The following is a 20946-nucleotide window of genomic DNA, read 5'->3' on the forward strand; positions in this document are numbered from 1 at the left end:
CCCCCCCCCCCCCCCCCCTCCGCCTCCCCCTCCCCCCAACACCTCCCCATTTCCTCTTTCCATTTCTAAGCTGACCAGCCTGGCCCAGGAAGTATACATTTGATCGGAAAGCGCAGATCAATAAAAGCGCAGGATTCCAAAGCCATCATTTGGTGTTCTATGATCCAGGAAAGTGTCCACTGAATGTTTTCTGTGCTTGTTAAAATAGCTTTGTGAAGCTGGAAATGGGTGGCAGTAGCCAAGCTTCTGCCCAGATGGAGCAGGGCCAGGGGGAGTGTGTGTGTGTGTGTGTGTGTGTGTGCTTTCCTGACAGTGACTAGGGGTCTCTCTCTCAATGATAACAATGATAAAAGTCGAGGAGGGAAACATCAAAAGTGCGGTGGAGAATGAGTGCGGTGAGATCACACACAGTGCCGGGCCTGCTGTCTCTCTCATGACCTCCCAGTCATGTGGCTTCCATGAGAACCAAACATCGAGCCACAGTTGTTTCCATACAAAACCAAGCTGCTTTGGTTATCCGAATCCTTTTATTTTTTCTCTCTCTTCTTTTTACTACCACAAAGCTAATCGTTTGGCTGTTCCTGCACGGCTGCCTTTTTCATCACATCATGTGTGAAAGTCTCTGTATCACACACGGCGGTGGACTTTATCATTGTCATCTGTTGCAAAACAACTCAACTATCAGTGTCGGCTCTTCTCTTCACTGTGAGACAAATTCTCTATGCTATGTGGTCAATCTCTCTGTCACACTTTTCTCATACCTATTCTGGTAAACACAGATGAAAGATGCCATATTAAAAAAAAATGCTTGTCAGTGTTGTGTAGGTGTGGTACTGCTCCATAAATCTGCCATCCTTATCACGCTCCTGTTCTAAACAGGGGGCATAACCAATTAACGAAGTCTACACAGTAATTCGCTGTCTGCATGTTGAATAACTCCTCACTCCCAGTTCCCATTAGTGGCTTATAACTGCAGAGGTTCATAATTATACCATGAATTGTATACGTGCTTGATTTGTAATTATACCATCTATATAATTATAGATTCATGCTTCCTCTGCAACCTGTTTTGACACATATTTCATGAACTCTTCATCAGATCTATTGGTGTGTAAATGTTATTGAGTCAGGGATTGCAGTAGATCTTTTGGCAAATGTTTTTTTTTGTTTCCAAACACTGGCTAAAAACTGTTTTGGTATTAAAAAGTGGAAACGCTGCAATCCCTTTTCTCTGAGGATGAGACTATCCATCCCTGTGATAAAGACAAATGGTTCTCACTTATAAGGAGGCTAATTTCATTTGTTTATTCTTTATTCTTAGCAAACATGTCACATTTTTTGTTTTCCTTGGTAATAGAACTAGAACTATGAAGTAGTCGCAACATGAAATTTTATGTTTTTTAGCCATGTGTCTACTCTTTGATTAGTGCCTTTACACTCAACAGGCGTAGTATAGTAGGTGCCCTGGAGTTAATGTAATTGTTTGAAGTGTAAAGTGTAAAATCAGCATCAGATGGCATTCATTTTTGAGCTTATCAAATCCAGATGGAGCCATATTTTATTCAGCGTGATTCAAATATCCATCTCTTTGAGTCTGCTTGCAATTAAGCTGTTCAATGAATGTTCAACAGCCTGAGAAAAATCCAGTCTTTTGGAATCAGTGGGACACAAAGCAGGGTGAGCTGTTAACACCAGGAAAAGACCACCCCTGATTTTGACTGTAAATGATATTATACGTCCGTCAGGGCTGAAAGTCCTACATCAAAGCAAAGGAGACAATACAACTGTGACTGGTTTTTGCCTTGTGTGAGAAAATCAGGAGTGTTTTGAGTGCTGTACGGTTAATCTCTTCTTTGGATACACAACAGTGATGGCATTCCTTGTGGAGGTACATAGTATGAAACACAGCCAATCAGGTGAACAAATGGAGATAGAGCCAGTGGACCAATAAAGTGCAGTAAGTGAAAGCACTATGGGAAACACCAGATGTTTGGTGAAATTGAGAAAAACAAGAAGAATCCCTGTCAGAAATTGCCCTTGGGCAACATGGGGTTGTAATTTCAACCCCATTAAGATGCATTAGCGTTAATTTGTTTAAAGACAAGGAGCTGTTGTGTTGTGAGAAGAAGGCCCATTGTGTTGAGAGTGGGGCGTGGACAGCGCCAATTAGATGTATCTGCAAATGTTAGCAAATGAAAACGTCAATCGTTAATGAATGGAAAATATTTGTGTGCAGCTGATTAAAAAAAAGGAACACTCAAGAGTAAACCCACAGATACAATTACTTAAAAAATGCTGTGTGTTTTGTGGCTAAAGAGAAGAAAGGCAAAGAAATGTGTAAACATTTGATATTAAAGTGTAGAATGGGGATACAAATACAAATCATCTTCTAACCTCATAATGAGATGGTATAACCGTGTTTCTTTGAGATGACATGGCTAATCCTGAAGACAGCAAATCTGTTGTGTATCTTTCTCATGAAGTTTAACAGGTAAAGCTCCTGATCAGGTGACAGGTAGCTCAAGAGGTTGAAACCTGCATTAAAGTCTCTCTATTATTTCCTTTCACTTACAAATATTTACTGTCCCAAAAGTTGAAATAATATACCATTAACCAGAAAAGGGCAGATGTGTGGAAAAAAGGCAGAGGAAACTTGCAATGCAGTTTAATTTTCCTATTTTTAATCATTTGATTGGAGGGAAAAAGGTTAAAAAAGATGAATAAGGGACCATTTGGATGTAGCAAGTTTCCCACAGGGACAGAGGTAGACCACTGAGCCCTGGAAAAGCTTCACAGGGGTCAAAAGGGCAACATCTAAATGAAAGAAAAAATAAAATACATATCGGCCTCTCTCATTAGAGTGTAGTGCACCGTGGGGACTTCCTGGGTTAATAACTGGGATGGGTTAGCATTACTTTGTGTCTCAGCAGCAGGAGAGGAACACAACCCTTTAATACAGCAGCTTCAATTACACCACATCAGGAAAACGATGTCCCCTTAGATCCCATTAACAAAAATAATACTCAGAAACTGTGGTCTGTGTGTGTGTGTGTGTGTGTGTGTGTGTGTGTCTGGTGCCTTCTGTGCTTGTCCATGTAGGAAGCACTTTAAGTGTCCTTTGGTGAGTTAAATTTAGTTTCTCAACTCTAACATTTGGCTCCTTTACTACTAGAACTGCTTTAGAAATGTGTCAGGATTGTCCTTTAGTCAGCGCTGGAAAGACTAATGTGTTTAAAAGCTCAAACAGTGCACCAACATCTGTTAAATTGCTGCCATTGATAATCATCTCAACTACTGGCAAATTGCTGCATCTTATCATGGGCAATTAACAAAATACGGAACTTCTTAAACACCCTCCGGCTGTCTTTTCTCTTCCTGAAATTCACTCTTTCTTTCTCTCTCTCTCTCTCTCTCTCTCTCTCTCTCTCTCTGTCTCTCTCTCTCTCAGCTGCTCAGACATATGTGGCCTCTTGTCAGGGGATGTCTCTTGTAGTGAATGCCCATTGAAGGAAGCTATTTTGCCAAATGCCAAAGCCATTGAGTTGCTTCATATCCTGTCAGATAAGCGGCCACAAAGAGCTCTCTTTTTTTCCAGCTCCCAAACCGTTCCTAACATCTTAACATCCTTCTCTCTTCCTCCCCGCTCCCCTCCTACTCATCTTGTTAGTTGATAAAGAGCGTTGTAATGTCAGGAAGGACACACATTCCTCCCAATGCACTCACAGATCTCTAAGGAGCAGGGGTTAGTTTCCTTGCAATGTATGTGTGACAGATCAGAGGGAAGAAGGGAAGAAAAAGAGAGACAGAGATGAGAGGAACAGCGATACACAACATTTAAGGGAAAAAGAGGGACTGAACTGAGAAATACATGTGGTGAAGTGAGGGGAGAGATACTTGAAGAAAACATGAGAAATTTCGTAACTGAACTGGATTTTTTTAACAAGAATAATGATTCTACACTTTATACCACCTGTCAGATAAGCTCAAAGTGCTTTAAATTAAAATGACAACAACTTTAGCTTTATTTATAAATGAGCCACTAATTAGTTGTTTTTTTCCCTCCTCTGTGGAAAAACTGCAGCTGAGAGCCAAACTTGGCACCAAGCTGAATGTAATGTCTCACTGCTCCTGTACAGCATCCAAAGAGCACCCAGTTAAAAATTCTAACTTTATGTGATTGCAATGCGGGAGTCAACAGTAGCAAGTTTGATTGTAAATTACACGCACATAACACCAAAAAAAACCTCTGTGCCTCAGGTGAGCCAATGTTTCAAAAACTCCCTTGTGGCAACACTTGGACGTCTCACAAGTAGAACGCTCAATAAAAAGCAGGCTTGGTACTCAGCCCCAAACCATTAGCAGTGAGCTGAGGCACTTGACGTGGTGCACAGGCGTTAATTGCCTCGTTGCCTGTAACTTTTTTTGGAATCATTTTTTAATGCTGTTGTTTTTGCAAACACGGTTGTTTGGAAAAGGTTGTAAACACCTGTGTGCTGGGAAATATTGCATGTGATCGGGACACTTGGATGCTGAAGAGTCTGTCTCGGGCTGATAAGTGTAATGCTGCCGGTGTGTTTGTTCACAGACCAGTGATCTGTGTTATCTCACCAAAGCTTGTAGTTCTTGTTGTCCACTTGAAGATCTTTGATCACTTTATTCACTTTAATCTTTGAGCCATGCTTTGATTTCTTACTCATCCTCTATTCTAAACCTGAAACTGATCTGGAAACTGTGTCCAGATGCTCCAGTTGTTGCCACTGACTCCATTCGACTAAGCCAGAAAACAGGAGGAACCTGCCCAATAACCACACCAAATGGCAACATTAGTATATATTTCTATGTTTGCATCACCATTCTTGAGATCCTAGAAATAGTATGTCTTAATTATTTAAGCTTTTTTACTCCAGGTGGATTCAAAATCACTGACCAACCATCCATCGTCAACTGCTTATCCTGCGTACAGGGTCGCAGGGGGCTGGAGCCAATCCCAGCTGACATTGGGCGAAAGGCGGGGTACACCCTGGACAGGTCGCCAGTCCATCGCAGCAAAATCACTGACCTTTATTTGAAATGTAAACCTTAGCTCTTGCTCATTAGATTTACAATCCATAACATTTTACAGTCCATAACTGCCTCAGAGTTTATTTTCATTTTATTTGCACATTTTCAATTTGTCAACATGAACTATTTCAATTTCGCTGCCCTGCTGACTCTGCAGGGCAGCGCTAGCAAAAACAGTGTTACATGAAGCCTTCCCACTTTGGCTCCTATCAAAATGGCTGAGATGCTTGTGGCTTTGTGATTAAGCTGCTGCAAACCACACAGCCCAGGGAGAGTAAACCCAACATTTAAACCAAAACCCAGATACAGGCAGCCTGGGCAACAACAGTGGCATATTAGTACTTACCTCAAGACAAAATGTCCATCATTTGTGTGTAACCCACATTCAGGCAATTCGGCTTCTCAGCACATGGAATTAAGTCTGGGAGGCTTGAGGGGGTTTGGGGTAGTATTATGCAGCCATTTGACAACCCTGAATTGTCTGGAGGAATTAAGATGACTTGCTGTAAAGCCGGTAAGACTTTTTTCACATGTTGTTATTTTTCCATGCATATTATTCATTGCTCTCTCGTTAATGGTCAAATACAGATCACCAGGGAGTTGGATTTCAAAGAGAGCAACAATTGGATATCAACAGCGCCATTACTTACCAAGTCCCTGTGAATCCCTTTCTGACCATTGGGACTTTTTCTAGAGGGGAAAACAACACATCTGTCCGGCAAATGCTTCCATATGGACACAAAGAGCAGGGCACATTCTTGTGGAAATAAAAGCAGGTCCTTTAATCTAAGAGACATAATCAATAAATGATAAGGTCTGTGGCCGCAGGGAAAAGCGGTAGTTTGAAGATAACTTACGGCAAGATTAGTGATGGGACAAAATGGGGGTGGGGGGGTGATGGTGAATTAAAACAATATGCATGGAGGACTGGAGTTAGTTGCTTGGTAATCACGGGTTCCTATCAGCTCTTTAGATCACTTCCTGCAAACTGAGCTCAGTCGAATTCAAGTGATCATTGTTTTATCTGGAAGGAATGCTAATTAGAGCTGTAGAGAAGCCAACCCTTGCCGACATCACCAAAATACACTATGTGGTCACTTTAAATGAGACAATAGATGCTTTCACAACAACTATTATTCAAAGGAGACATTGGAGTACCAATTCGGAATGCAATCTCAGTCTAGCAAATATTTACCAACAGCCAGACACAGGGCAAAGAGCCTAAAAAACAGCTAGCACGTTAATGACTGAGTATAGAGAAGGGCTGAAATGTACATTTCGGTAACAGGAGGTTAGACTGAGGCTTCTGAGCGTGATTCAAGCCCCTTGGGAATGTGCTGAGTTTAACATTCGATGGCGCAAGATAACCAAAGTAGTTGGCATTTTCAATCAACGTGTCAACCCAAATTTCAGTAGAGATTCAAAAATAACACCAAGGATGGAGGGAGGTTTTAGGCTTGGCTTAGATTTCATGGTACTATAGGCTTGAAGACCACACTTATATTTGAGTGCCATAAGAATTTGTTCATCTCTGAAGCTGTTTCTAATGATATGGAATAACCCAGATGGGTGCTACTGGTTTAACAGTCCCTAAAAATAGAGATGCTTATTTGCAATCCCATATTTTGGCCTCACACATAAAGAATGGCCAACTGTGACACCAAAGCAAGGAGTCTAATTTTCCCTCTTTAATGGGTATTGCTGAGATTTCACTCTCATAAGCCTGGTATCCTTTGAAATAAGAAATATGGAAATATATCCCTGGATTCCTGTATTACTGGTGAATAGGAACACTGCAGACTGAGAGCTCTTGGCATTCACATTATGATTAAATCTTGAGTCACTCAACTGTAAAGAAATTTTTGAATTGTTCCTTTTTCCTTTCCTTCAATCCAAAAAATACCCACCTATTCTTTTCCCTAATGTGAGACCTGCGGCTTTAGGATGATGTTAAATGCAGCATGTATAGTTAGTGGTTTGTACCAGCAGGGGTATCTGTGAATGGATCCTTACGATGTCCACAGTTTATGAAATTAGGGGGAAAGATGTCATGCACTATAAACCTAATTCTTTGTCTCTATGCGGTGGTTGACAGTAGGCACTGGAGTGGGTGTGTGTGTGTGTGTGTGTGTGATTTATACCTTTTTCTAAATGTCAGCTGTGAGAGTGACAGTAATATGATGTTTCCCACCCACAATGGAGGAACACACACACAGTCAGTAACCTCAACATGGCTGTTTGCTAAGCCTATAGGGTGTTCCTAATCATCCCCTTACCCACAACATAACACAACAATATGCATGCTGCGCTATTAATTTCTGGTCCTGTGAGTGAAAGAACCAGGGAGTAGATAAGGAAATAAAGCAAATTTTAGTCTGGATGTAATCTGTGGAAATCTGGCTGTTTGAAATTAACACCAACAGTTAACAGGCAGCTATTAAACCTGTCCATCTCAGGACAGGTTTAATATTAAACGCTGGCAGTGAGGAGGGGAAGAGCTGTACACACATTTGGAGTAAGAGCTGAACTTGACCACTCATTTACATTCACTGGGTGTTTCCTTTTGTCAGTTCATTTAGGGCTCCTCAGATGCTGGTGTGAACAAATCAACATTTAGATAGTGTACTAATATGCCACTGAGAAGACCCTCTGAAGATAACTACCTTTGATATAACCCCCTGGGACCCACACTGTCCCCAGCTTAGCCCCACCAGCAGGGGCAAGACAATCCAATCCATTTGCCCCCCAGAGAGATCAAAGCCCCGACCTCCTCCTTTTCATTCTATTACCAAAGACTCCACCTTTGCAAAGTCCCTATACACAAATGAGATTGTGCATCAGCCATTTTCTTTGTGGGGTTAAAGACAGTGTTTTTGAAAGGACAGAAAACAAGCAGGGACATTAAAGAGTTTGGGTGATGAAGTAGAAGAGATGGATCGGGGGGTCGAGTAGCATGAAAGGAGGTGGCAAGTGGCAAAAAAGCAGTGATTAAGGCCTGATGACTATTAATGGGACAATGGTTGAACCACTGGGGACATTTCTGTGCCATTGTCTGCTAGGATGCTTTTCTGTTGAGTAAAGGTATGCCATTTCACAACACTCAGGACTTTTGATGCTCATGCATGAGCACAGGGATATTCACCCATGTCTCAGACAGGCACTCATCTCCTTTTGAGCATGTTTTATAAAATGAGGGCTCAGAGACACATACTTCTTGCCCCTAATAAAAAGTAGTCTGTTTGCTGTGAGCATACTGGATTAGGTATGGTAACCAGCAATGCCTACTGATGGCATGTACTCATACTAGAATTTGCCAATTATTGGCTAAACTGTCTCTCCTCAGTATTATAAGGCAGTGGTTCTCAAACCTTTTCACATCAAGGACCTCTAACCTGACACAATATAGACCACGGACCCCTATCTGATAGGGTTTTGGCTTTTAGATGTTTTATTACAAAAAAGTGTATGAAACCCATGACCAAAATAGTCATTGTGTTACTCATGGATTGAAATATCGTGAAAATAAATAATTCACTTCTTTGCTGGGCCCCCCTGGGACCCACTCAAGAACCCCTGGGGGTCCCCAGACCCCACTTTGAGAACCACTGCTATAAGGTTTCTGCGGTCACCTCTATTCAATCAGCTGGGCTAATTGACTGTGACTCCATAAGCCTGCCATCTTTCAATGTTACATAACGGGATATAACTTTATTTTTTTTACTGAACAGCGACTCAGTACGTGTTAGTTTCCCACCAAATCCCTCTGTGCAATATATTTTTTTGACTTCTTTCGAAAAACTTAATAATGAGTAAATTATATGTGTGAAGCAGCTTTGCGCAATGTGGTTGTGGCTGAGGTAGACTTAACATAGCAGCCAGGAACTGAGCCAGCTCTGGCCCTTCTCCTAGACCTAGCCCCAGCCCCAGGCCGCCAGCAGCAAGCTTGTGGACCAACCATAATGAAGAGTAGGCATTTTTATCCCCAGCTGTAACTCCCCACTCCCTGGTGCATCTGTTCGGTCCCTGCTTGTCTGGCAGAGCGGGCAGACAGTGCATATTGGGATATTATTTGTATAAACAAGGGGCAGATTGTTTGTTTGCACTGAATTGGCCACAGCTGTGTAAGCACTAGGATATGTAGCACAAGGAGGGACTGGAGAGAGCGAGGGAATCCACCTGAAGGACACAGGTGGTGGAGGATGAACTCAAGTGCCTACATGGTCCTTATGTCCTGCCACCACTGGCTGTGAAAGAAACATGAGTCCTGAGGGTAACAGAGCATAGAAAAACACAGGGTATTGTGGTCACATATCTCTTTCCTTGGGCTTCCATACACGGTGTTACTGTAACAGGCAGCTTAAACAACATAATACGACCGCTTGTTTCTGTTTTAGCTCAACACACTTAACCGACCATAGGCGTTTACAGTTGAAGTCAGAGCATTTAAGCTTCCTTCATGTGGTAAACAGAGACTCAAATGTGGTATGATGTCATCCGAGAGGGACCTGAGACCACAGAGGAGGTGTCAGCTGCAGATGGAGGGAACACCAGGATGGATCAAACCAGTCATTCATGATCCTTCCCTGGTGAGCTAACCCAGTGTCACGGCTCTATCCCTGGGATAGCAGGGACAGACGGATCTGGCCCTGTGGTCACCACATGGAAAGCCCCACGCGCAGTTCTCTGATTAAGTGTAAATGCTTCACAAGCATCCTGCTGAAATTTTAAATGAAAGGTTTAACAGTCTGAGTTAGAAGAGGCTACGGACAGCAGTTGGCTAGCTTTGCTTAGCATAAAGGCTGGAAACAGCCAGCCTGGCTCTGGCAGAAGTTAACAAATCTGCCTACCACTGTCTCTAAACTGTTCACTAATTAGCAAATAGCAGTATTTCTTGTTTGTTTGATCACTGAAAAAAAACAAGTGTGCTGTCACCATGAAGTTCCAAGGTTATAATAGTCCAAAACATAACCCAAGATATAAATTGTTTATTAGTGAGCTTCATAGGTGCTGGTATGAATACTTTGTTACTGTAAAACAGAACCAGGCTAGCTGAGTCATTATGCGAAGCTATGCTAATGTGCTGCTGGCTATTAGCTTTGTATAAATTGGGCAGGCACAAGAATGGAATTAATCTTTTGCCGCAAGAAAGCAAATAAACAAATTTCTCAATTCCCCAATTGTTGCTGGTTAATTACCTGGAATGTAACACGAGACCCAATCAAAACACATTACGTCATCACCTTGCTCTGTGAAAACCCTTGTTTCCCCTGTTGTGTTGACATCACCCAGAAGTTAAGCCAACCTGTTCTCCACCTGCAATCACACACTCAACGCATTGTGTTGAATGAGTTGTCCTTTGTTTCATTATTATTTCCCAAGGAAAGGGAGATTTCCCCTTATTGCTCAATCAGGCAGATTGTCATCCCGCAAAGATGAATAGTGAGCATTATGCTTCTTTTATGAAGTGATCAGGGCCAGCACCCAGAAGTTTGACACCTCCCTGTGAAATGTTGTTTACATAAGAGCTTGGTTTTGATCCAAATGCTCTTTCCAGAAGTATGCCATTGCTTTCATCTGACAAAATAACATGCATTGCCTCTTTGTACACTGCCTCGATTCTTTACCCCTTTCATCTCTTGATGGTTCACTCATGACTTTGTTAACTCAGGGATGTCTGTCAAGGGTGTTTGGCTGCGATGTTAGAATAACAATGGCAGATACTCAAGCAGAGAAATGCTTTATTATAACAGCAGATTTTAAGAAAGAGGTATGAAGTTCTGTTTTATAGCTCATTAGGGGTCATCATTATAGACTTTACTTGATGAATATCAGCACAGCTAGATCAGAATCTGATGTGTTTTATAGCGGAATGACATCTGACAGACTTCACATGTGCTTGTCAGTATTTACATGAATCATAACACACATGCGTGGTGTTAAGATACACATTTGCTTTAGTTACATGTTTCCAGTTTTTGGAAGTGTACAGTAGCATGAAAACACATGCCAGTGGAAATGCTGATTCATTCTTGTGGTATGACAACACCAAATGGTGTTGGTTTGGATGCCATTGCGTGGGTGAGTATGCTGTTACTCTAAACCTATCACACCCCAAGATTCACGTGTACGTGTGTGGACATGTGTAAATGTGTTTGTATATGTGTAATAGCTGCAAGGTGGCATGTGGGGACGTGATGTTGTGCGTCTGTTGTCGTAGATGCTGTTGCTGTTGTTTCTCTATATTTCCCTAAATGTACCGTAGCTGCATGAGTGACACACACACACACACACACTCTGGCCTTCCTTGAGTTAGGGCACATGCCTGTGGCCTGTGTTATTCTGTGGTTGGAGTAATGATGACAGGCTCACACACACACACACACACACACGCAGATTCCCCCACAAACATGACTTGGCTGAGCATGCATGTTATATTGTACTGCTGACAATGCTCCCATTACTCTTAATTACTCTGAGAATGGACACTAAATTGTTTAAATGGAGTGTGTCTCTCTGTCTGTCTGCCTGCTTGATGGTCAATACATCTAACCTCAACAGTGGTGGAATAAGTATTCACATTCTTTACTTGAAACTATGGTAGGCAATGTTGGAAAACTTGCAACAGAAAGGTAGATTTTGAAAGTATACAAGTATCCCTCCCTCCAAAGCTGCTCCCCCAAAACACAATTTCATGCACAGTGAGTGCACAAGCAGAGTTTGCACAAACCAAATGAAATAATTGACCATGTTTATTATAGTCCTGCAACCACCACAGAAACAGGATTTGTTTCATTTTTGGTGCCAGAGCATTAGATTTATTGATTGCTGTCAGGATGTAAAGATAATTTTAACAAATATAACAAAATAATGCTTCTGAAATAAACTGCCTACACTTTTAAGTAAAAGTCCTGCATCCAAATAGTTTTAAGTATAATAAAGTTTTGTACTGGTATTTTAAGTATCATAGTCATTATGCAGGCAGAATGACTCCGGACAGTGTTATATTTTTATATTTTATCCTATTGTGTTATTATTACTGGTGCATTAACATGCAAACAGCTCATTATTGCTTTTTAAAAATCTTTAAGTCTTTAATCTTTCTTTATCATATTTAAGTGATAGCAAAAAGAGTAAAAAGTACAATGTTTCTGTCTGAAATGTAGTGACGTACAAGTACCTCTGAATTATACTTAAGTACAGCACTTGAGTAAATGACCTTGGTTACTTTTCCCCACTGATCATCAATGACAGTCAGAGTTAACCTCACCTGCAAATGAATGTCTATGGATGTTAACAGATGAAGAGGTTGTCTTGCTCGGTCAGATATCAAGAGTGTCTTGTGCTCCTTTTGATCTAACACGAGAATCAAGCAGAAAGTACAGTAATTTCCTTACTATCTTCTAATCTAAAAACGTCTAATTACAGGCACCAAGGTGTATTTGGGTGGATTCATGACCTACACATTAGAGCACATCCATTGCACAACAGCCAGGAAATGGGATGTGCTGTGCAATTGGACAGATTTTTTTGTTGTTGTTGCATCACAAAAATTGCTGCAGAGCACCTTAGCTCATGAATCCTTGTGTAGATTGAGTAAGATGAAGTAATTAGAGGCTTTAGTTTGGATAGCTAGCTATCTGCTCTGTTGCAGATGAAGGCAGAGAAGTTTTAATTAGAAACTATAGCCAGCAACACCAAAGAGGTTAGGTGGCAAACACTTCCCAGGACACATATACTTTGTTATTACCTCTTTGCAGTTTTCATTTTTACAGCAGCATCCTGTCCTGTTTTTAATGTTTGTCTGATGACATAGCCCTGATAGACCATCCTCTGACTCCACAGCAGGATGAGGCCTGTTGCGGTTCCAATAATGACTCATTAAAGTTGTATGTTTGTTGTGTGTGTGTGCCTGCACACATTTCAGCAATTGTGCGTAATGAGTTTGAGAAGCATATCTGGGCCAAACATTTAAACCATCCATCCAGCCTCAACCACTCAGCCCATGTGAAAAATGGGCTGAGTTAAACACCACTGACTGATTGTTCAAATAAATTGCTTTCCAGAATTGGCTGCTTGTTAATTAGCCAGAAACATTTCCCACCCGTACCAACCGTTGTGTTAATATTTGGACTAACTGGTTTAGATCTTAACTGCTGCAGGATCATTTCTGTTTGAGACAGATTGAGTGAAACCAAGACATTTCTTTTGTTTTTTTTAACAACACAGTAGGTCAGACAAAAAGTTAAGAGTATTGTTTAATAAAAACAAATATATTCAACTTTCTATATATAACATTTTCTTATAAAACAATATATATAACAAAATTTACAAAGCATGCAGCACCATGTCATAATACTGGTGTTGACAGAATCAATAACTCAATTAAGTGCTGCCTCCAAGATAATATTTACAATACAGTAATTTACTGCAATAACTGAGGCTTGAAGTTCCATCAAAAGAGAAACAAAACAGCTCTGCCATTATCGACGACATTAATCGATCTTCCCAAGACTTGAAATGTGACTTCCTAACTTCTGACTCCTCATCTGTTGACAAGGAATTGGATCAGTCCGTCTTGCACTGCTGCATCCCTCTGGGTGTATCATTTTTCCAGGAATCATGTCTATCCTTCCGGGTGCTGTTTGTGTCAGCAATTTTGGCAGGAAAGAATGTCTTAGGTGTTGGGTGTCTGTGTGTGTGTGTATGTCAGCATCTCAGGTGTATGCAAGGCTGAAAAGTGTCAGTGTCTGTGACTGATTTGTGGGTTTCTGCTGGGTGTGTGTATCTCTGTCTCTGTTTGTGTCCATGCGTGTGTGTCAGCGTCTCTGACAGGTGTGTAGGTTCCGGGCTGCAGTCCTGCTGACACTGTGGTCTCGCTCTCCTTTCTCTGGTCGGCAGGCCATGCCGTCGCCGCAGTCGCAGCGCTGGAACAGCTCCAAGCCGTGGGTGCCTTTCCGGCGGTGGCGGGTACACACCTGGCCCTCCGTCAGCACAGGTTTACAGATGCGAGACCAGAAGTGTCTGGCACAGCACAGACCCTCGGTGCAGTCTGCGGATCTCAGGCAAGTCTCCCCCTCTTGGCCTGGAGACGAGAGAGATAAAAATATGTAACATGAAAAAGACCTCACTGAACACTTCTTGTGTTGTTACTTGAACCTAATAAAGATTGATGATTCTTAACAGGATACTCACCTTTAACGGCATGAGGCTGATGGCCGTTGGCAGTGGGGGGCCTCTTGGCGTGGTGCTCCATGGTGTTGTTGTGTTTGTGCCAGCCATTGATGATGGATGTATCTGTACCATCTATATCATTTGCTTGGCAAACACCTAGAAATGGCAAAGGACAAAAGAAAGAAATACATTTAGGGTCTGTATACATCACAGAGGATATTAAGTCATCCACCCCTTGAATGAATGGTTACCAGTAAACATAGAGACATGCAAGACAGACAATGACTACAGCAAACTATTCCCAACTATCAGAATATTATCAATAACTTTGTAAAGCATAAATGTCAGTATTTATGGCAGTTTGGACGCCTCTGCTCACCATTGCTACAGCGGGTTCCAGCGCAACACATAGAGTCCCGTGCGCAACGCTTCCGGCTCTTACGGCAGGGCAGGCAGGCGCCTCGGACGTCATTGCAGAATTCATCACCTCCGCAGTCTTCATCATCCATACAAACACCTGACTGCTATAGTTTGTTAAAAAAAACAAAAAACAAAGACAAAAAGCGTGTCATTTTAAGTATTGAGACATTACTTGTAAAACTTACATGAGCGCAACTTTTGGCGTGGCGCACAAAATTGACTTTTACGCACGGAAATTACCTGCAAGGTGTCTACGGGTAATTTGTGTCCTATGCTACCGGAGGGAGATGTGCGCGGACTCGGACTGACACTGTCATAGCCTTTGCTACCCGAAGCACCGGGCAAGTTTTTGATGGCGTTGGAGTTCATCAGGACTGTCCCCATATAAACGTCCCCAAGGTATCCAAAGAGCGTGAGATACACAGCCAAGAAGCGATGCGCTGACGGTATCTGCATGATTCTCCCTTTAAACTCTGCTCTGTCGCAAACACACGTGGGGGGGAGGGGGGGAATCCCTTCTGTTTTGCTGGAGAAAAAAAGAGTGACAAAGTCCAAAGCGGCCTTGAATCCTGAATCCCAAAGTTTCCAGAGTTTCGCCACGGAAGCCTCTTGCCTCACAGTCCTGGGATGATCTCTTTATACATGTGGACCTGTTTGTCTTCCCGCCCCTCGCTGTGCACAACAAAGGCGGAGGGGTGGAATTTCAAAGAGAGCCCCACTGTACGGAAATGGCTATTCTCCCTGCACAAGACTGCCTTTCACAATGTTGGTGTAATGCTAATGGCCTGCAAAGTCTGTCTGAGTGCCCATCACTCGGTGATGCACACTGGAAATAAAATATATCCACACTCAGGGCTTACACAATCTCCTTAGTATAAAATCACATCACATTTTAATAAAGGAATAAAGAAAATAATTTGTTATTTTTCAATTAGAATTTTTTCTTAAAACAAGTGGTTTTTATTTCTGTCCACCAGTTGTTGCGCCTTATTCTGCTTTGTTTCAAACATATTTGTGATAGTCTCACCACATCGATAGAATATATTATGGTGTGACTTCTTGTTTTCCAATGAAACACTCACAAACTTTGTTGTTCTTGTTCCGTGGATAACTTATTCAAAGGATCAGAATTCCTTTGTTTTTTCAAAAAATATCGATGCCAACAGTTCACCATGTCTTAAATGACTTGTATAGATGTAATCACTCTAAAAGAAAAAATATATGCTACAGAATATTGCATCGCATTTTACTTTTTAACTTATTTAGTTTTATAACTGTAACAAAACCTGCAAGTATTCTTCAAAATGTGTGATTTTCTGTTTCCCCTCCATCTTTATAAAAAAAATAGCTGTGTGATTATTCCCATTTCTTTGACATTCAAGTAGCCTAAATGCCCTTTGGCTGTGTGAAGACAGTGATTGAAGTTACTTGCGTCGATTAACTACTTCATTTGATCCTTCTGATTGCAAGGGGGGCAATTATCCTCTAAAGTGTGCTTGATTACACCAGTGGCGGACATCAATGTGTAGGATATGCAGACCATTAAGGGGTGTGAAAAGTTTACCGAATTAATGGACTTCCGTGGCGAGGGCTTTCAGGCTTGACTGGCACTTGGAGATTAAAGGCAACTCTGATCTGTCCCTGCTCTCTGACCCTTTGGGGCTCCTCCACTGCAAGACATGCCCATCCTTCCAAAAAAAAAAGATACTCTGAAATATTCAAATCAGGTCTTAAAGGTGTGTATTTGACTTCACATTCCCCCCACAGTAAACAGTCGACTTACAGCAAATATTTGTTTATTGCATTAAGCAGTGATCAGTTGAGCAGTGACTGAAACAAGCGAAGCTCTAAAAAGAAAGAAAGAAAAGCTTACAGGTGCTGAAGTGCGTGATGGAAACGAGCCCTGAAGTCTCTGTAGTCTCCATGAACATTTCTTGGCACTTGGACGTCATCTGCTGGTCACTTAGCCGATGTATGAGTGTGAGGATAAGTGTATGCGTGCACGCGTGTGTTTGTGTGTGTATGACACAGAGATGTGCCATACACACTGTGGCACTTTGCACGTTTGAATTGCTGTATATCTTTTGAAGTTGAGCTTTCATCTCCACTTTACTAAATGCCAGTGCTGGTAAGGTGAGCTCCTTTGATGCACTTTGATCCCCTTTGATCTCGCAGAGGTGTCACCCTGTTGTTATGGCTGAAGCCGTTCCCTGGTCCCCCAAACAGACCTGTTGTGCGAATAACACAGAGAGACCAGAGAAGCTGAATCATCTGCACTTACTAGTAAGTGGATAACATTAACTCGTGGACTGATTATTAGATCGCAGGCAAACATAACCACTTCACGTCAAGCTGAGGCAGTGGGGTTGAGAGATCTGTCTTACCTGCAGCTCCCTCTTGTGGCAACTAGAGCAAACTGTAAAATCTCTACAATCAAGCTTTCAATCATTCCGAGCTTTTCAGAATAATTAAGAGACAAACACCACTCAAAAGTATGGTTTTTACTCTATAATTTTAAAAATCTTACAGGTGGCACTCTGCAAAATCAATTTACAGCAGAAGAAACAACATATAACGCAAGGCAAATATCAGGTAACATCGCAGAAGGCATTAATATAAGACTCAAAACCAATGGTTTGCGATGGCATACATAAGGCTTTGTGATAAACATAACCTGCTCTTAATACAGTAAAATACTTATGGTATGCCTACAGATTTCTTCTCATCTTTAGCTCTCCATCAACATTATCCAATGATTTATATAATTTAAATTTCTGATCTGTTTGACTTCCTGGGATAAAACATTGGCTCAGTCAAACCAAACAATAAAATGAGAATTTGAATGTATTATGATCAGTACTATCATACCGTCAAGGATTGTCAACAGTGGCAAAACTGCAAATCATTCTTGCCATCGCTAAATGCTTACATTTCATGACAAAAACATTTGATGATGGATGGTCCCTCCGATTTATGATTCACTTTATCTCAGACCAGTTGTGATTGACTTCATAAGACCATATGTAGAGAAAAGCATGTCATTGCAGTTATCTCAGGTATGATACATTGCTATCAGTTTTAATAATGGTTCCTGTGTGATAAATCAAAGGGGTAAGCAGGAAATGTGTCACATACAGTTCTGTCAGCCATCAAATGACTAGAAATTCCCTTTCCAGAGTGATTTATGTATTTATTAGATATAACAAAGGATGAGAAGCAGCCATTTAAGAGGACACATATGTTTTTTGAGGTGTATATGTGTTCATGCAGCATCGAATAGGACTTGTGATGTTAATTTTGAATGCCATTGATTTAAGGCACTTACATTTCTTCTGATTTTATGCTCTGATTTTAGGACGTGAGAGATCATGGCGCTAGTGGTCAAAGTTGTGAGTTTCATAAAATATAATCTCCCTCTTTTCTTTCGCTGCCTGTTTCTAGCAGACATTCTAAAACCTCCCTATGATGATGTTAAGTCAAGGTAGTCTTAAGATAATGTGAATGTGGTCAATTTTGCCTCCAAAGAAATTAGGAAGTAGTTAATTTATAGAGATGAACTTAATACATTTAAGCCTGTTTAAAAAACTTTGAGAATACCATTTAGCACAATGTAACAGAGTCAAGGGACATCAAACTAATCTTCACTCAAATTTACAAAGTGAAACAAGTCTCAAATTTTCTAAGGAAAGAAGTTAAGTATTTTACATTTTAAATCAAGCACAAATAATACAAAAACAATAACCAGTACTGTCATATCACCATCGCTTATTAAAATTTATAACAGCACCAAAAACATTGAAACCATGTTCACAGTTATGTCAGATCTATACAGGCGAGAACAGAGGACGAGGCATTTGGGTGGTTAAAAAACAAAATGTATGCAGGTAGAGAAGCATTTATATGCGTGATAAAAAGCATATTAAAGATCAGAAAACGAGTGTGACGTCATCCACTGAAGCTTAAAAATTAGCTATAACTGCTCATTTTCTCAGTTAATGGTCTTAAGTGCATAATGACATGTTACTTCATGGAAATACTAGCTGACATTTCATGTGTGTCGGTGTATGAATCAATAAATTTTAAGCAGGGCACTTAAAGAGTCGTGTCTCTTTCCACTGAATGCACAGTGTTTGTGCTTTTCAAGGTAGGTTAATCTTACATAAAGTGTACCAAGTATTTGATTTTAGCCCGGTTGTATTTGTGTAAATTCAAATACTGTATGTACCGTACATGCTGTATGCCATATGGATGTTAAATAAGAAAATCAGTGACATTCAGGTTAGTCTTGAGCACTTGATAACAGTTTTACTTGCAAACTGTAAGGTGTAGATCTCTGGAAAGTATCAGAGAGTGCAGCAAGCAGCTGCATGTTAAAAACCAGGGAGCAACTGCAGTAACATCTTATACCCTCCCAAAGTCCAGCAAATATTTCACCAAATATTATGGACAAACAAATACAGGAAGGGGGGGAATCAATCATCAGCCTCCTCTCTTTTTAAGCCATCCATCCATTTTCATTCGTATTTATCCTCGAACCAAAACACAAGAAAATGAATACGCTCACTAAACATTTTTCCGTTAACCATGAAAACCTGGCTCCATTATCAACCATTGTTGCGTTGTGTATATGTGTATCCCTGCACTTCCTTTGCCTTTTCCTTTAGAGCCGAGTGTAAGACTACATCGAAGAAGTGCTACAGCAGTCCCATTATAAATGCTTGATCCAGAGCCACAGTGAAATAAAGGCATATTGGTGACCCAGAGGGTGTGCCATCCGTTCGTTTATCTTCTTTTCCATATCCTCTCATTCATTTTTAAAGCAGTTTTTTTAACAACACAGCCATGTCCTCGAGATGGCCTCCAAGCCAACAAAAGAAGAGTTTCTTTTGGTTTTAAGGGGAGAGGAGGACTTCAAAAATCAACGTCCCAGCCGGAGTTGTCATCAGGAGGCGGGTCCTCGTTGTCCTCTGGGAAGCTGTCAAAGTTACTTGTGTCGACTGCTGATGTGACCTGGTAGAATGACAGAAGAATAATTGACAGAAAGACTAAACAAGCTGGCAACAAATGGATTGGGAGTGTGAGAGTGATTACATAAGGGCAACTAGAAAGACAATTATAATGAGCAAGGCTATCAGAAGTGTGCACTTACATTAGGGATAATAGGAGGCGTCAACGTCCCCTTCTTCAAGCCCTCCCAGTTAAAGCCCTCAAACCATCTAAAGGAAAAACAGCATTGCTTCTTAATTTCATAATTGTGTTTTACTGCACAATTATACCGTGGAGAGAAATGAATAAATAAGAGGGTTATATTCATTTATAGACATACTTACTTGTGCTTTTGGATGTCTTTGACACCATTTTTCAAGTTTCCCAGTCGTTCAGAAGGATTATCCCTGTAGCAGAAAAAAAATTATAACACACATGATGATTCAGCATTCAGACCACTTCAATGAAGAGTTTAAACTGCTGGAAGCACTAACACTCACCTGCATAGCTTTTTGATTAGGTTGGCAGCATTTTTGGTAATCTTCTTTGGAAATTCAATCATGTCGATGCCTCTCAGGATGATGTTGTAGGTTTTCATAGGATCAGGGCCAGAGAATGGAGGGCTACAAAAGAGAGGCAAAGATATTAGTCTTGAGTGGAAAATGCATTGCTATACAAGAATTTAATCAAGGGACATTCAACTATGTCCTTGTGCACCGAAGAAGAAAACTCTCCAAAGTTTCTAAATACTTTTTCATTTGTTGTGTATGGTCCCATATATACGGAAGCCCTGCAACATTTTTCTCCCAAACTGTTTTTTTTAAGGAACTTAGAAAGATTATCCCGGGAAAACATTTTTTACCTGTTCTTAAATCATGAACAGGAGAGAAAACAATTTAGATCAGACTTAGAAAAGGGGTCAACATCAGTTTTTTATCACTTGCCCCTCAGGGCTTTCGTACTTATATGCTATCACAGGGAACACTCAAGATATTTGTTGTATGGACAGGCCCAAGCTTGTGTGTACCTGCCAGTTAAGAGCTCAAACATGAGGATTCCTAGAGACCAGTAGTCAGCTGAGATGTCGTGGCCCTTGTTCAGAATGATCTCTGGTGCTACATACTCCGGTGTCCCACAGAAGGTCCACGTCTTCTTCCCAAACCCAATCTTCTTGGCAAAGCCAAAGTCGACCTGAGGGAAAGAAGGATTTTGTTCTGTCAGTCAGAAAAGAAGTTGAAGAAGAATATGAATTAATTTCAGATCAATTTAGTACTTATTTGTATCAGATCATATTCATTCTATTGCACA

At 41.0% G+C, this 20946-nt stretch overlaps 2 protein-coding genes across 7 annotated transcripts in view; both read right to left on the bottom strand.

Annotated features, from left to right (window-relative positions):
- Positions 1-13380: 13380 nt before the first annotated feature.
- Positions 13381-15684, bottom strand: LOC123984511 (dickkopf-related protein 1-like). The gene is made up of 5 exons (XM_046071429.1): positions 15680-15684; positions 14893-15274; positions 14612-14756; positions 14254-14388; positions 13381-14143 (listed from the first exon to the last, which is right to left on the bottom strand). The coding sequence occupies exons 1-5, from the start codon at positions 15682-15684 to the stop codon at positions 13878-13880; spliced, it is 933 nt and encodes a 310-aa protein (XP_045927385.1). The 3' UTR covers positions 13381-13877.
- A 1454-nt stretch (positions 15685-17138) lies between these two features.
- LOC123984199 (cGMP-dependent protein kinase 1) overlaps positions 17139-20946 on the bottom strand; it is an 88353-nt gene continuing 84545 nt past the window's right edge. For all 6 annotated transcript variants that reach the window (XM_046070960.1, XM_046070958.1, XM_046070959.1 and 3 more), the window contains 5 exons: positions 20666-20829; positions 20139-20261; positions 19983-20045; positions 19802-19868; positions 17139-19662 (listed from right to left, as the gene is read on the bottom strand). In XM_046070960.1, the coding sequence (XP_045926916.1) occupies positions 19564-19662; positions 19802-19868; positions 19983-20045; positions 20139-20261; positions 20666-20829 (516 nt within the window). In that variant the 3' untranslated portion in view covers positions 17139-19563. The remainder of the gene's footprint in view (positions 19663-19801; positions 19869-19982; positions 20046-20138; positions 20262-20665; positions 20830-20946) is intronic.

This window comes from Micropterus dolomieu, linkage group LG15 (genome assembly GCF_021292245.1).
Source record: "Micropterus dolomieu isolate WLL.071019.BEF.003 ecotype Adirondacks linkage group LG15, ASM2129224v1, whole genome shotgun sequence".
Taxonomy (NCBI): Eukaryota; Metazoa; Chordata; class Actinopteri; order Centrarchiformes; family Centrarchidae; genus Micropterus; species Micropterus dolomieu.

Coding starts and splice junctions, on each gene's coding strand:
- LOC123984511 (XM_046071429.1), bottom strand. Junction 14,757..14,892: donor TACCCGTAGACACCTTGCAG/GTAATTTCCGTG, acceptor AACAAACTATAG/CAGTCAGGTGTTTGTATGGA. Junction 14,144..14,253: donor TCAGCCTCATGCCGTTAAAG/GTGAGTATCCTG, acceptor TCTCGTCTCCAG/GCCAAGAGGGGGAGACTTGC.